We start from the raw sequence: 18,004 nt of genomic DNA on the forward strand, positions 1-18,004 counted from the left end.
GGATGGCCCTAGAAATTTATACAGCTAGTCCTCAAGTTCACTTAGCAACAGTTCAAAGTTACGAACCCCCCTAAAGTACTTATGACACAGTCCCAAAGTTATGAAAGTTGTAGCACCACCGCAATCATTCACCTTTATGTCCGACCACAGAGACACTGCAACATTCCCTCTGCCTATCCCCCCCCCCATAGAGACCTAACAAGCACAGCCTTGCTATGCTAGCCCACTGACTTCTCCCCACCCGATTGCCGACTGCTCAGTTACCATTCAAAGATCCAGAGTTCCAGAACAGGCTCACCGCTCCTTCTCTCTTCTCAAACAAGCTGTCTCCTCTCCAGCCTCCTTGCCGGTGGGGGGGGTGTTGTGTGGCAGCACAGTTTCTTTGCCTGCTCCTGGAGCTCCAAAGGTGGAGTATTAAGAACAGAGGCAGAGTGAGATGAGTGCCCCCTGCTTAGTTTGGCTGACTCACCGAGTCTGAAGGAGCATGAGATTGCACCCACAAAGGCCTCCTTTTGGCATGGAGAACAGAGGCCTGAAGCAACATGAGATCACACCCCTGAAACCTTCCATCTCTTTACAAAAGCTTTTGGTGTGGAGAACTGAAGCCTTTGGGGGCGCGATCTTGCACTCCTTCAGGCCTCTGTCCTTTTGCTTCTTCAGACTCACCGAGGCTGCCCAGTGCTCCAAAAGCATATCAGGTGCCCTGGGTAGGCAACCTCAGTGAGTCAGCCAAGCTGAGTAGGGTGTGCTCCTCTTGTTTAGCATCTGTTCTTACTGCTCCTCTTTTGGAGCCCCAAGAGCAGACAAAGAAAACGCGGCAGAGAGGGTGGAGAGGAGTCAGTTTGCTTGATCATCAAAATCTTTGAAAGGTAAGTGAGTCTCCACAGGCCCAGTGCCTGTGGAGATCCAGTGAGGCAGGATGGGAGGGGGGAAGCATGAGATATCTCAGTGGGTTGGGGGAAGCCTTGGGTGATTGGAAGCACTAGAAAGAAAGAAAAACCCATGGCCTTCCCCACCCTGACACACTCATGTGCACTTAATGACCTGTGCATTTGATTAGTGAATGCATTGGATAAAGCAGGAAGGGATCACGTTCATTTAATGTGATGAATCTTCAGGTTATGAATATAATTGGCAGGCTTTATTACATTTGTAACTCAAGGATTACCTGTATTGTAAATAACTTATAAAGAAGTCACAATTAGTTTTAGGTGTTCAATCCTCTGAATAATTGGGATCATAATTTTACATTTGCAAAATTGAAGGACAGGTTTTTTACCAATAAGACCAATGCAGAGAATCCATTTGCTTTGTCCAGCCATGAATAGTAATGTAGGTATGTTGATCAAAAGAATATTGTTGTGTGAAAACATAAAGCCCTGTTTAAATGTGTAATTATTTATTCACTGAATATAATGATTTTAAGGAATCACAAAAAATACGTTTTAATGAAGCGCTATTCTCAGTTTGGACCTGTAGCATTTTCAGCTTCAGAGACACCTAAGTTATTAGATTTTTATCACTAAAGGCCAATAAGATAAATTCCACAACAGTCTTTATAAATATTTTCTATTGATCAGTCTGTTTCATATGCCATTTTAAAACACTGACTGGAACAAGGAATTAGAAATTTCTATTTTGCCTAAACAAGAGGAAAATTTCTTAAAGATTCTGTCATAATTCAATAAACTATGGTTTATCATACACATATTTAAAAAATGAATTTGTTGGACCTTAATGTGTTTGTATATAAAATATCACTGGTTTTTTTTTTGAAGGGAAGTATCCTAATTACATTGCTTTCATCTGACCTCCAGGCCACTTTAGTTGTCTTAGTGCCTTTGTGTCTATCATGCCAGGTATCAGTCTACAGCACCTCAATGACAATGGAATGATAAAGAAATCTGTTAGCTCTTTTGCCAGTTTAAAGCTTTGTCAGACTCCATTCCCACTCAGGTGCTGCCCCTACCTTCTGTAGCCACGTTGCCATGGACTGCAAGAGAGAGTAGATACTTGGCTTGCACAGAGGCATCTGTCCTGTCTTTGTAATGTCCTCCCAGTACTTCAGAAACTGCTGATTAAATCTTATGCAAGTTCCTCAGGTACTAGGATATAGTGGCTTTCTAGAGAACAAAGACTTGTTTCTAAACACATATACATCTGTCTTTCTCTGTACAAAACAAATCTGCAACATTGGTTGATTTAAACAGGGAAAGTTATTGACTCTTCTGATGTTCCAGATGAGTTTCTCACTGGTTCCAACAAGAATGGGTTTCATATTGCCAAATATCCTGCTTGCCTTATTTTGTATTAGGTTGGGAGAGATGCTGTAGAGTAGTGACGATCTCTGATACCATTTTGGGTACATGGACTTCCCTTGGATGTTACTAATCAATACCAGCACTGCTATTCCTTTACTCTAAGGTTCAGGGATGCGGTGGCTCAGTGGCTTAGGACGCTGAGCTTGTCAATCAGATGGTCAGCAGTTTGGCAGGTCGAATCCTGAGTGCTGCGTAACAGAGTGAGCACCTGTTACTCGGCCCAGCTTCTGCCAACCTAGCAGTTCAAAAGCATGTAAAAATGCAAGTAGAAAAATAGGGATCACTATGGTGGGAAGCGTTCCGTGCGACTTTGGCATCTAGTCATGCTGGCCACATGACCACAGAGACATCCTCGGACAAGCACTGGCTCTTCGGCTTTGAAACGGAGATGAGCACCGGTCCCTAGAGTTGGAAACGACTAGCACACATGTGTGGGGGAAACTTTACATTTACCTTTTAAGGTTCAAAATGGTCTCAGCTAAAAGGTTCATGATAGGGTATAAGGAGAGTACAGGATCACCAGGAACTATTTTGATATACCTGCAAGCTTTCTCCCATTCCACCACATGAGAGATAAATCAGGTCTTTAAGGTCCTCAGGAATGCCAGCACCATGGAAGTCACCTGGATCTCAGGGACAACCTCTTTCCACAGGGCAGGTGCTATGACACAGAAGGCATGTTTCTCTGTCCATGTCAATCATTTCTGTCTTAATAGCTTCTACTTCTGTTGAAAATTAGGCAGTATGGACAAATACTGGCTTTTGTTACAAATTGTAATAGAGAGTCTATGAATAAAGAATTCAGTACTTAGCTGGCATACTTTCTTTTTCCAGAAATCTGATGCTGTGAGAGTCACTACTTTCACAGGATGCATGGGAGAAACCTATTTGGACAGCAAACCAATAGGACTATGGAATTTCAGAGACATTGAAGGAGAGTGTAAAGGCTGTGCTGTAAGGTAAGGGTTTTTTCCCCCATAATATTGTTTACTGTAATTATTTTTAAAAAAATAAGTAGCTGAGCATCTCACAGTCTTTTTTTCTCAATATACTAGTACTTCTTTTTATATAGAAAGGCATTTTGAAAGGCCATAATTAGGTTGAGCGCCTGTTACTTGTCCCAGCTTCTGCCAACCTAGCAGTTTGAAAGCACATAAAAATGCAAGTAAAAAAATAGGGACCACTACGGTGGGAAGGTAACAGCGTTCCATGCACCTTTGGTGTCTAGTCATGCCAGCCACATGACCATGGAGACATCCTCAGACAAGTGCTGGCTCTTTGGCTTTGAAACGGAGATGAGCACCGGCCCCTAGAGTCAGAAACGACTAGCACGCATGTGTGGGGGAACCTTTAAGGATCAGCCTTTTGAAACCCCAATCATTATAAAACACTCTGAAAAATGAAAATTGTATGGCATAGCTCACAATATTCACCATCCCTTCCCCAGTACATATACATGGTAAATGAATGACTGAAAATATACAGGAACTATACATTTACAAGAATATAAAGTTAATCTTTACATTTCTAAAAGATAGATAGATAGATAGATAGATAGATAGATAGATAGATAGATAGATAGATAGATAGATAGACATATATAGATGTAGATATAGATATATAGTTATAGATATATACAAATAGATAGTGCAGGAACAGTATCAACACATGATGATATTAGAATGGTAGTATATGCATCATGACATCATGTAAATTATGCAACTACCTAATGACAGCATGATGGATCTTGCAAATATGTGTCATTTGTGTGATGACATTATAACATAGATGTCCACATTTACCATCTTACGGATGTCAGTATATGGATGCAAATATAACTTATATAATACGTATCTCAGCATAGTTTCATATCATACATGAGCTGTGTGAAACTTTGATTCACAGCTTTGTGTTTCTACTTCATTTAGCTATCTGATTCCCTGAATGCAGGAAATTAAACTCTATTTCTTCAAATCAATAAATTGATAGGTTTTGGTTCAAGCACTTGATATACAGTACTACATCAAATCAAATATATTTGATTTGATATCAAATTAAATTGATGACTGAATAAAATTTACTTGCTAAAATGATTCAGTGGACCTTTGCACGTGCATGCATGCACCTGCTATGAGATGGTTGTGCTACATAAAATTTGATTCAAATCATCTGTACCAATCAATTTGAATGAACGATTCAGATAGACTCATCTTTGTTTCAATCATTCTAACTGATATGATTATTTTAATCAGCTTTTAGATGATTCTGATATATAACAGTTTTCAAATTTTATTATTTTGTATTTCTTCACATCACAGCCCCCAGGTGGCAGATGGTGAGGGAACTGTTCAGTTTGACGGAGAAGGTTATGCTACTGTGAGCCGTCCCATAAGATGGAACCCTAATATCTCTATGGTCATGTTCAAATTCAAGACATTTTCTTCAACTGCTCTCCTGATGTATCTTGCTACTCTAGACTTGGTAAAACTATGCTTCTTAGACTTGTGCTATTCACATTATGGCATCTGCAAGTTCCTGTAAAGAGAAATTAAATATATGTCAGTTTCCCTGTGGATGAATTTTACATTGAACACTGAGTTTTAAGGCTGTTTATAGACAAAGTAGGATAATTTATGAGGATTTAATACAACAGCTCGTATAACACTAACAGTATAATATAGATCATTAATATGACTGTTCTTATTATTCCTAGTGTAAGTTGCATTGCCCAAGAACCACTTGTATTATATACAGTATTATATACAGTATCTGTCAGCACTCCCTTAGCAGTTACAGAGGAGCATTGTGTAATGTAAACATTCACTGGAATTTATCTACTTATTTTAACAATGACTTTGGTGTTGTTAGGAAACATAGGGGTTTTATTTTATTTTTTTACAAGTTTTATTATTTTTTTAATATTTACAGTCAAATATTTGTGAAGCAATACAGTGGTTGGGGAATCAAAAGTAAACAATATCAAATAACAAGTTATTTGTAAATAGCACAGGTTACATCAACAGGGATTCCCTCTCTGATTCCCTTAGTTAAAACATAGTCAAATTAATCAAATTAATACATTTCTAATTGTGATCTAGTCAATTAAAATAATTTTCAATAATAATAATAATATATTTTCATTAATACATATCAATATCCTGCTTTTAGGTTTTACCTAATTGAAATAAAGTAATCTAGGTTAGCCTATGATAAATGGAAGATCGCTTACATTTTTGGTAACCCACATTTCCCTATTTCAATAGAGAGTAGTTATCCTGTTTACAAAACTTACAATGTTCATTTCAAAACATTCTTATTTTTTACCAGTAACGTTTATTTATCATCTTAACAATTCACCAATTATAGCAAAATATCTCATATTCCTTTCCAAATTCTATAATATATATCAATTCTAATAACCAACTTTCCTTTGAAAGATAAATACAAAATGAGTTTCTGTCTATATCATTACAACTAATATATTCTATATGTGATTTCAGATTCTATAATATAGTTCAGAGTTATATTCTAAAAGTTTAATTTTGTTTTCCCTTACAGATCTAAAAATTAAATATAAAATCAGTTTATATTTTTTTAGAGATTCCCCTTAATCCATTAAAAGATATTTTCAGACTCTATCCTTAGGAATCTCAAAAAAGAGACAAATTCATTTTTTTAATCTAACTCTCACCTTCCTTTTGTGCCAATCAGGTTTCCCTTTTGGCATCTTTAAATTCTCAAATGTTTCTTCCTTTCTTCCTACACCCTTTATTTGAATCCAGGGAGATCATCCAAATATCAGTTTTGCAAAGAAAGTGTCCCCTTTATAGCTATTAAAATTTTGTTTTAATAGCTCAGTTTTTGATGTTGGATGTAATATAGTTGTCATTAGATCAGTCTGGTCTTTTTCTTCTTCCAATTCCATCTGGGTTAGGTAGAAAGTAGTAGCTGGTGTTATGGTTGTCATTTGATTAGCTGAATCCTCAACATAGTGTATTTGAAGGCCTTTAAAGTCCTCACTCTTAATATTGCTTTCTTCGGGTGCTGTTACTTTTTGAGTTGTAAGTTTTGTAGTTAACATTGAAATTTGGACTTTAAGGTTCTCTGTAGGTTGCATTTGTTGTTTCTTTGTAGTCTCCTATTTTAGTGTTAGTGTCCACTTCTTCTGTTTGCTTTTGGATTGTCAGTTCCTCCTTTAAGGTCAGAGTTTGATTTGGTGGCTTTAAGATGTTAGATTTATCTTGCAGTTTGGCTTTAATTTGCTCTGTCATTGCCAAAATCGTGTCTAGTATTAGTTTGTAATTAAGTGGTGGGATGTATTCATCCATTTCATTGTTGTTTATAGCTAAATCTTCCATGGAGGCTATTTTAATAAGAGTCAATTATTATCCACCTCCAAAAGAGTTGTTTTCAGTGCCAGGTGCTCCCTCACTTATCTTTGAAAGTAATGTCAAGGACAGCCCTGTTATTCAGTCAGCTCTCACAATAAGAAAAGGATTTATTTGCTATACCAAGATTCACCACAAAATGTCATCAATAGCATATAAAATGCGATGTAATTTTTCCCCCAAATTAATATAAAACTTTTGTAGCATTAGTCCATTCTTTTTTTTTCTTAATTCACAGCTTAAACAGAAAATAGGGTAGTAGATCACCACAAAAAATAGAAGCTTTTTAGTAAGTACAGATAAGATTGCTTAATTTCTTTGCTGAATCACTTTTTTTTTGAGGCTGTAAGGCTTTGAAATTTATTCCCCACGTATATAAACACTGTTCTTTAAAAAAAGGGGGGGAGGAAATTTTCAGAAAAGTTCCACAGGAAGATGGTTAGGGGAATAAGAAAGGTAAAGTCTCACCCAGGTCCTCCAGATTGCTTCTTAGTGCTAGGTAGTGCTTTTGGCTTTTGGCAGGGAGCGGCTTAATGATCGGCCATCTTCATGGCCGTCTCTTCTTCAGGCCAAAGGAGCTACTCTGAATTCAAGCGGAGGGCTGCCACCCTTCCAAAATCACAGGGAGAGCCTCCACGCAGTGGTTGCCCCTCCAGGGTGACTTTAGACCCTTTTCAGGGTCCTCCAAGGAAGAAAGATTGGACAGCAGGGAGTGGACTCTTCCTGCACATCTGGAAGCGCCGCACACGCAAACCGGAAGCCAGAGTTTTATTTTCTTTTAACAGCAAATACTACATGCAAAACACTGTTTCGAGACAAATTTATAACCATAGATTTCAATATATCCCTGTACCCTTAATATTCAAACATATCTATCAGTGGAGTGATTGGTACTTTTTCTCATTTTTTCACTGAGGGCTGCCTTTCCCAGGAGCAAAATGAAAACTGGGTGTGGTTGCTCATGTTTTTATTTTTTCCTGGTACTCCTTCTTTGATTTTCTGATAACCTCTTCTCCAAGTAGCAGGCTGACTGTAGTAGATTTTAGCAAGATTTACATTTGTGGCTTGAAGAAGATTAAGTTATGAGTTGTATATGATATTTATAATGTTGGTTCTCAATTTGCAAAAATGTTTAGTGTATTTGAACATTGCATAGAATAAAGTTTCTTGTAAATATTGATAACTCCAACCAATTTACTTTCTGCTGCCAAAGCTACTTGAAATCTTTTTTTTTTTATTGAAAAGTTTTAAAAATACAGTTTTCCTTTAAAAAAACCCCCTTCCCCCTCCCTCCTCCCCTCCCTACCTCCCCCCTTCCCCCCCTCCCCCCCCCTCCTCCCCCCCCACCTCCCCCCAACCCCCCTCCCCCCCCGGACTTCCCAGAGCTAAATACAAGGTATATATATATATAAAAGCAATCATAAACAACCATATACTAACAACTATAAATTCTAAAATCCATCACTCTCTAACTTATATAGGATCAAACAAAACTTAGCATTATTAAATATATATAGAAGACTAAAATAGAAAAAGAAAAAAGAAAACGAAAGAAGACTTATTCGAATGCTACATAAAACTTCTTAACCCTATACTTGTTCTGGATAAACTCAATCCATTTTCTCCATTCCATAATATAATGTTCTTGCGAGTAATCTTTCAAATAGGCTGAAATCTTCGCCATCTCTGCCAAGTCGGAAACCTTTAAAATCCACTCTTGTATAGTCGGCAGTTCCTCTTTCTTCCAATATTGACCTATCAAAAGTCTTGCTGCCGTAACTAAATTCAACATCAACTTAGAGTCCACAACTGTAGCGTCATCAATTATTCCCAACAAAAAAAATTGCGGACAAAACTTTATCCTCCGTTTAAAAATCTTCTGCATATTCCACCAGACCTTTATCCAAAAAGCCTTGACCTTTTTACATGTCCACCATATGTGAAAATATGTTGCCTCTTCATCACCACACCTCCAACATTTAGGCTGATAATTCGGATACATACTTGCAAGCTTTTTAGGATCTAGATGCCATCTATAAAACATTTTATAAAAGTTCTCTCTTAGACTTTGAGCTTGAGTGAATTTTACATTCCTCACCCAAATCTTTTCCCACGTGTCCATTGTAATAACTTCCTGAATGTTTTGGGCCCATTTTATCATACAATCCTTAACAAGCTCTGTTTCTGAATCGATCTCTATCAATGCAAGATATATCCGTTTAATATGTGCTGGTCCTTGATTTCTAATTTGCTTTATCAAATTTTCATCAGTCGTTGCAAATCCATTTTTCTGGTCTTCTTTCCACCTGGCCCGTAACTGAATATATTGAAACCAAGTCTGAACAACCTTCTCTTCTCGCAAGAAGCTATATGATTTCAAGCACCAAATATTCCTTTCCAAACTTAAAATTTCCTTGTAAGTAGTCTCATCATGTTTGAAACCAGCATGCATATTTTCTATTGCGTGTTTTGGGATTGCCCACAATGGTATCTTGCTGCTTAACTTATGTCTATACTTCTTCCAGACTCTCAGCAGTGCCTGTCTTAAAATATGCATCCTAAACACAGTATCTACCTTCTTATCATACAACAAATATGCATGCCAGCCAAACAACAAATCATGGCCCTCAAGATTTAATAACCTCGATTGTGTCAAATTAATCCAATCACTTATTCCTACTAGTGCAGCAGCTTCATAATATAATTTAAAATTAGGCATTTTAAGGCCACCTCTCTCACGAGTATCCTGCATAATCTTAAGTTTAACTCGTGGCTTTTTCCCTGCCCACACAAATTTATTGATACCACGCTGCCATTCCTCCAAGTTAGAATCTTTCTTAAGAATCGGTATCATTTGAAATAAGAATAAAAATTTGGGCAGGATATTCATTTTCACTGCTGCAATCCGTCCCAACAAAGACAATTGTAATTTTTCCCAACTCTCCAGTTCTTTTTGAATTTTCCCCCATAACTTTTCATAATTATTTTTATATAGCTTTGTATTAGAGGGCGACAAAATCACCCCCAAATATTTAACCCTTTTAACAATCTCAAATCCAGTTAATCCTTCTAGGAGAGCCTTCTGCGAAACTGTCATGTTTCTAGCCAAAATTTTAGTTTTCTGTATATTTACTTTAAATCCAGAAACCTTCCCATATTGTGTTATTATCTCCATCAGGTCCACAACAGAGTTCTCTGGCTGGGTCACTGTAACAACCAGATCATCTGCAAATGCTCTCAATCTGTAATCCTGATCTCCAACTTGTATCCCCTTAATTTTTTCCGAATTCCGAATCTTAACCAATAATATCTCTAATGTTAACACAAATAACAAGGGCGATAGCGGACACCCTTGCCTTGTGCCCTTCTCAATATTACATACTGTTGTCAAACTATTGTTAACTATAATTCGGGCAGTTTGTTTTTGGTATAATGCCCTAATCGGTTGTAAAAATTTTTCCCCAAATTCCATTTTGTCTAAAACTTTCAACAAAAATTGCCAGTTCAATTGATCAAAAGCCTTTTCAGCATCTAAAAAGATTAGCGCAGCAGAGATCTGGTTGTGCCTTTCCAAAAACTCTAACACATCAACTATATGTCTCACATTAGTTTTCATTTGTCTTCCACTAATAAACCCCGTTTGGTCCCCATGAATCACCTGTTGCAGAACCCTCATCAGTCTATTAGCCAAAACCTTAGCAAATATCTTATAATCTGTATTTAAAAGCGATATCGGTCTGTAATTTTTAACTAAAGTAGCATCCTGGTCTTCCTTCGGAATCAAAGAGATAAAAGCTGTTCTCCAAGACGGGGGCACCTTTCCCCCCCTCTGGATTGTCTGGAACAGTTCCTTTAACGGTTTTATCATCTCTAATTGTAAGTTTTTATAATAGGCCGCAGTCAAGCCATCAGTGCCTGGTGCTTTATCCACCTTCAGTTCCTTAATAGCTGTAAAAATTTCTTCTTCTGTAATCAGTTGATTAATCCCCTCTTTTTGTACTTGCGTAAGAACCGGGATGCTAGCCTTCTCCAAATACGTATCAATATCTTTTGCATTAATGTCCTCTTTAGTATATAATTTCGAGTAAAAATCCACAAAGGCATCTTTAATAAGATTCTGTTGATACACAACCCTTCCTTTATACTCAATCTTATCTATATTAGATGCCCTTTGTTTTTTCCTCAGTCTATAAGCTAACCATCTGCCTGGTTTATTAGCATTGCAAAAAGTATTATGCCTAGCAAACCGCAGATTGGTCGCCACTTGATCAGCCATTAATTTATCAAATTGTCCTCTTAACAGTCTAATAGCCTCCTTGATCTTCACCTCCTCTGGGTTCAAAATCAAAGCCTTTTCTTTTTCCTTTATTTCATTCTCCAGTTCTTTCCTCCTAGCTTCCACAGCACGTCTATGTTTGTTGTTCATATATATCAACACCCCTCTCATGTATGCCTTGCTAGCATCCCAAACCATATCCATAGAGGTACCCTTATTCATATTCATCTCAAAAAAATCCTTCATCCGCTGTTTGCATTCTTCCACATTTCTCTGATTTCTAAACAAATTCTCATTTACGCGCCATGAGCGTCTATCTCCTCTTTCCTTATCAATCTCCAACCACACTGGACTGTGATCAGAGATAGTTCTTGCGCAGATTTTCACCTTTTTAGTTCTCAAAAGAAAATCATTAGTCAACAAAATAAAATCAATCCTCGAAAAAGATTGGTGTCTATCAGAATAAAATGTATAATCCTTCTCCTGCAGATGTCTCTCACGCCAAATATCTCGCAATTCCAGGTCATCCTTCATTTCAAAAAAAGATTTAGGCAGTCTAGCGTGACTTGGAATGCGCTTAAAGGCTCCAGCCTTATCCAACTGTACATCCATAACTCCATTCCAGTCCCCCATAAAAATAAAGGATTTATAATCCAACTGGGTAAGCTTTGTATGAAGTAAACTAAAAAAGTCAGCTTGTTGTTGATTTGGTGCATATAATCCAACTAAAAGCGTCTTTTTACCTTCAAACAACAGCTCGATCATAACATATCTTCCATGCTTATCTGCTTCAATTAGATCCGCTGTTAAGGCACTTTTAACATAAACAACCACTCCATTTTTCTTATTCTCTGCAGAAGCAACAAATTGCGTACCCAGCCTCGAGTTCAATAAGTACTTTTGATCCAAAACTCTAATATGCGTTTCTTGCAGGCATATAACATCTATCTTAAATTGTTTTAAATATTGAAAAACTTTCTTCCTCTTCTGCGGTGAGTTTAGTCCATTAACATTCCAGGTTAAAAATTTAGTTGCCATGTATATCCCCGAAAAGCTCTTGGACCACAGCTTTGATAGGACTGGTTACTTTAGGCCGTGCTCCTCCCACAGCTTGGCTATGAATGCGTTGTGAAGAATCTGAAGACTTTTGCTGATCTTGTTCTTTTATTTTCTTTGCTCGTTTTAAAGCAGCACGCGTCACTCTTTGCTCTCTAGGATCATCCAAAGAGATTGTAGCTTGATCTCCTCCAGCACCATTTTCCTCTGTTTCCTCCTCTTGTTGTTCTTCTTCTCCAGATCCCTTTCCAGCTTCCAGGAGCGTTAATGGGGTTGCTTTTAAGACATTATTGTAGAAATCACGTGCTTGTTTCACAGTAATCAGCCTATACCTTTTACCTTCATACATCACTATCAGCCCATCTGGAATCTCCCATCTGAACCTTATATCTCTTTGCTTGAGCTCTTGCACAAGAAATGTATAGTCCTTTCTTCCCCTTAAAATCCTTGGAGGAATTTCTTTTAAAACCAAGACTTCTTGTTCAGCAATCACCACCTTAGCATCATAGGCAGCTTGTATAACTTGATCTCTAATTTCTCTTTTTGCAAAATAAACCACCACATCTCTAGGCAACTTTCTCTGTCTAGCAATCCATGAATTCACCCGAAACACTTTATCCATAGCTGCTCTTATTTCAGATGCTGGCTGGTTCAATACCCCTTCGAGAGCCTCAGAGATCAGCTGCTTTAAATCTTCTTTAACATTCTCTTTTAAGCCTCTAATTCTGACAGCAAACTGCATCTGGTAATATTGGGCAAGGCTTAACTCCCTTTCCAACTTGCCTCTTACATTTTCATTCTCCCGTGCTTTTACTTCTAATATGGCATTCCTTTGAGCCAAATCATCCACTTTTTCATCTAAATCTTCCACACATTCCGCCACTTTATGCACTGAAGTCAAAATGTCTACCTTCATCACGCTGTACTTCTGTTCCATCCTCTCTTCCATTCTTTCCTCAAATTTCTCCAATTTCTCCTCCATCTGTGCAAATTTATCAGCAATTGATTGATTAATTGATTCCAAAAGTACCTGGGCATGTTTATCCAGGGCATCTCGCAAATCCTTCGATGTCAGCACTTCAGGAGGGTGCAATGCCTGTAGTGATGATTGTTGCACCGGCGAGGATCCTCCACTCCGAAGAGTTTTAGAGGGAGGTTTAGCCGCCATCTTTTAATCCTCAATTATGACGCACTTTCAATTAAAGTTTAAAAAAGTCCAACAAGTTCGAGAGTATAGTAAAATAGTCCTCTTCACCTTTTCCTCTTGTACCGCTCTGCCTGCTCCTTTAAATCATAGTCCTTTCTTCAGGCAGGGATGGTTCGCAGACGCCTGGCTCTGCTCCAGGAAGTTCGGAGCAGAGACGACGGCCAGCTGGGAGCAACCCAGGCTTCGGGGGAGTTCGATCCTTCAGCCGCCCAAGCTCCAAGCTCAGGCGGCCTCGGAGAACTCTACCCCTACCTGGGGCCTCACCCGCTCCTCTTCTCCCGAGGAGGGGGCTTCAATTTCGCCCGAACAGCTGATCGGCGCTGTTTCGGGCGAAAAAACAAACAGCTGAGCCGCGGGCAGCCAGGGGAGGCTGTCTTCGGCGCCGCGCCGCCACCGGAAGTCCCGCTACTTGAAATCTTATATATTAAAAAAAATATTCCTACAAAAGTCCAGGTTACGAGTTGTAAACATATTTAATTGATAGATGACTAAAATAATGCTTCTTTTAACTAAGAATTGGCATCTATCTAGCCCTCCCTATCCCTCTCCCCCATTCCCTCCTCCCCCCCCCGACTTCCCAGAGCTAAATACAGGGTATAAAATCGAAAAACAAACATAAGCACCCCTATGTTATCAACAATAAACTATTAATTCTATCTCCCTCTAGCTCATATAAAATGAATACAAACAATATTAATATTACAAATAAAGTAAAAAAGAAAAAGAGAAAACAGAAAAAGAGCTTTACTCAGAATAGATTTTCTTAATCCCAGTCCTTATTCATATTAATTTCAAAAAAAAACTTTCACCTACTATTTGCATTCTCCCACCTTTCTTTAATTTCTAAACAAATTCTCAGTTACGCGCCGAAAGCGCCTATCTCTGTTAACCTTAATAATCTCCAACCAAACTAAACTATGATCAAAAATAGTTCTTGCATGTATCACGCCAAATGTCTCGCAGTTCCAGATCATCCTTGAGTTCAAATAAAAAGAGTAAAAAAAGGTTTAGGCAGTCTCTAAGACAACTTGTTGTTAATTAGGAGCTTGCGTACCCATTCTTAGTTCAACACATAGTTCAACACTTAGTCCATAACCCTAATATACTTTTCTAGCAAGCAAATAACATCAATCTTAAATTGTGTTAAATATTAAAAAAAACTTTCTTTCTCCTCTATGATAAATTTAATCCATTGACATTCTAATTTAAAAATTTAATCACCAATCTTGATGCCCCAAAGCTTTTGGAGCACGTCTGTCATAACCCCCATAACTTCTTTGGACCGCACCCCTTCCACAGCTTCACTGTAAGTACGCTTTGGAGATTCCATAACTTTCTGCTGGTCTTGCTCTTGCTCTCGTCTCGCTCTTCTTAGGGCGGCACGCGTCATCCTCTGGCCTCCTGCAACAACCGATGAGACTGTAACTTGATCCCCTCCAACACCATTGTCCTCTGTCTGTCTATCTGCAACATCTTGAAGCTTTCCCTCACCGTATCCCTTTACAGCTTCCAAAAATGATAGGGGGGTTGCTTTTAACACATTGCTATAAAAATCACGTGCCTGGGCCACAGTAACCAGACGATGTCTTTTACCTTCGTGCGTCACCACCAGTCCAACTGGAATCTCCCATCTAAACTTAATATCACATTTCTTAAGTTCCTGTACTAGAAATGCAAAATCTTTCCTTCTCCTTAAAATCTTCGGAGGAATCTCTTTTAAAACCAAGACTTCTTGCTCTGCCACTACCAATTTAGTATCATAAGCAGCTTGAATGACTTCATCTCTAATTACTCTCTTTGTAAAATAGACCACCACATCTCTGGGTAACTTCCTCTGTCTTGCAATCCATGAATTTACACGAAAAATTTTGTCCATATTTCCCTCAATTTCAGATGCTGGCTGGCCCAGTACCCCTTCCAGAGCCTCAGAAATCAGCTGCTTTAAATCTTCTTTACAATTCTCCTTTAAACCCCTGATTCTAATAGCATACTGCATCTGATGATACTGAACAAGGCTTAATTCTCCGTCCATTTTATCCCTTATATTTTCATTTTCTAATACCTTTGCTTCTAATATAGAGTTCTTTTGACTGAGATCCTCCACTTTTACATCCAGCTGTTGCACACATTCATCTACAGATTCAATCATAGACAACATGTCCACCCTAATTGCTCTAAACTTCTCTTCCATCTTCTTCTCCATTTTCTCCTCCATTTTCTCCTCCAGCTTTTTCAACTTTCCATCCATCATGTCAGACATCAATTGTGAATGCTTTCCAAGAGCATCTTGTAAATCCTTAAGCGTCAATGCCGGAGGAGGTGCAGGAGGAAGCAAAGCTTGCAATGAGGTCTGTTGCACCAGGGAAGACCCTGCATTCCGAAGAGCTTTAGAAGTTTTAGCCGCCATCTTCCCCCACTTTCACTTATTGCGCACTTTCACTTTAAAGCTATAAAATCCATTGAGCTAGAGAGTAAAGATAAGAGTCCACATCACCTTGACCTCCTGTACCGCTCTGCCTGCATCTTGATAATCAAAAGTATTTCCTTTTGGCAGGGGTGGTTGCTAACGCCTGGCTCTGCTCCAAAAATCCCGGAGCAGGGGCGCTGCGCAGCTTGGAGCAACCCAGGCTTCGGGGGGGCTCAATCCTTCAGCCGCCCAAACTCTCAGCTCAGGCGGCCCCGGAGAGCTCAACCCCTACCTGGGGCCTCACCCCCTCCTCTTCTCCCGAGGAGGGGGCTTCAAATCCATCTAAACAGCTGATCGGCGCTGTTTACGATGGAAAAACACAGCTGCGGAGCGGGCAGCCCAAAAACGGCTGTCTTCGGCGTCGTGTCGCCACCAGAAGTCAGGAAGTTGCTGTTTTTTTGCTGTGTGGGACATTACCGCTGAAGTCATCCCATAATTCCTTAATGGAAAATGTCTGAATGAAAAATTCATCATCGGATTATTATCCATAAAAGTTTGTTTCTTCTAGGAATAAGACCTAGTCTCTAACTGCCTCATTAAGTTAAGGCATCCTTAGATTGATTCCGGGCATCCGTATCATTGTCTTTGCAGGGTCAAAGAAGTGGCTTGCCACTGACCTCTGATCTCTTCCAGAATCTCTAAAGCTGTGGGATTCCAAAGTTGACCCTGCTTGGCTTCTAAAATAACCAAATAATGAAAGTTATCTGGATGCTCCCACCTAACAAGGCAATGAACACTGCAATCTGATTTTGTTCATCGTCATTCATTATTATATTTTCTTGAAATGAATCTCGTACCTTCATATTCAGTAATATTGGAATGTAAATATGTGATTGAAACACAATCATTCATTTTTACTGCCTTTCTTACCTGGAAATATAAAATGTGTCTTTGCATGTCTGTGTAGTGCAGACAAACAGAGATGATCTTTTTCCAATAAAAATAGTAATTTGAATTCTTGTACAGAGAGGTATTTATCTTTTCAGATTGGAAGAAATTGTTCCTACTGTTTGCACAATGGGTTCCTTAAATGAATCTGAACAACAATTTCTTTTTTGAACCATATAAACTTTTTAAAAAGGGGAGATTGGGGGCAGGCAAATCTTGCGAAATGGTTGGGGACTGGAGATAATGGAAGGAACAGTCACTTCATCTATGATTGGTAGATAAAAGTACAAAGTGGGATTTACAGTATCATACAAAGGCTGAATCAACATCTGTAATTTATGTTTCTCACTAACAGAAGGATTTCATGAGCATAGAACTCAGCGATGGGCATATTAAAGTCAGCTATGATCTAGGCTCAGGAACAGCTTCAGTTGTCGGCAACCAGAGCCACAATGATGGGAAATGGAAATCATTCACCTTGTCAAGAATTCTCAAACAAGGTGAGTTCTTGCACGGATAACAGAAACATACTAATTATCTTATCCAACATGGCTAACCACCTAATTACAGAGAAGATAATGTATAAAATTGTAGATTTAAAAAGTTATGGAAGAAAATGATTTAGCAACTTCTTTTGCTTTCAATTATAGATGGCTCAGGTTAGTTGTGACTGATTGCAGTGTCAAATCGGTCCCTTATGATTTTGTTTTGAATGAGATAGCTTAATTTTCTAGGCATTATTCTACCTCACATCTACCTAAATTACACACAGAAATGTATTCCAAGTGAAAAATGTATTTTTCATGCAGTGCCCCGATGTTTTTTTCCAAAGTTCATAAAACAAATCTACACTATTTCTTTTGAATGGAAGTCAGTTTTGTATTTTACAGTGTCTTTCATATTTTGCATTTCTTAAAGTGACTTTAAAAGGCAGTGAAATAAATGCTGCTGGTGTTATCTTTGTGCTCATAATACAAACTAGTTTCATTTTGCTAAGTGCCACAACCCTGGTATTTCCTAAAAAAAAGGCTTCCTTTAGATAGAAAGGATATCTTAAATGTATACAGAAACTATACTTGCTATTGAATTCCACCCAATATTTTAGAGATAATGTAAGAATTCAAGCAAACTGAACATAATTTCAGTATAATGAATGAACATTGTCAGATGACTTTCACACACTGCTGAGTAAAAGGAGAAAAATGTGATCCAGTGTGAACTTTTCTATCTATTAGTATGGTTTGCTAAGATCTGGAATCTGGGAATGTGTTTTTCCCCAACAAATTAAAACTTTCCTAGATTTATCTCTAAATTGAGGCTGAACTTTATAAAATGTTATAACAAGTCCAACTGATCACATTTATTCTGAGAAGTAAAGCCAAGTTAATTGTTTTCTGAAGT

The 18,004-nt window shown here is 38.3% G+C and overlaps 1 protein-coding gene across 1 annotated transcript in view; it reads left to right on the forward strand.

The window, feature by feature from the left end:
* Positions 1-18,004, forward strand: part of LAMA2 (laminin subunit alpha 2) — a 460,887-nt gene that overhangs the window by 406,993 nt on the left and 35,890 nt on the right. The window contains exons 48-50 of the mRNA XM_083379924.1: positions 3,156-3,280; positions 4,640-4,802; positions 16,959-17,103. Of these exons, the coding sequence (XP_083236050.1) occupies positions 3,156-3,280; positions 4,640-4,802; positions 16,959-17,103 (433 nt within the window). The remainder of the gene's footprint in view (positions 1-3,155; positions 3,281-4,639; positions 4,803-16,958; positions 17,104-18,004) is intronic.

This window comes from Vipera ursinii (genome assembly GCF_947247035.1).
Source record: "Vipera ursinii genome assembly, chromosome: 1".
Taxonomy (NCBI): Eukaryota; Metazoa; Chordata; class Lepidosauria; order Squamata; family Viperidae; genus Vipera; species Vipera ursinii.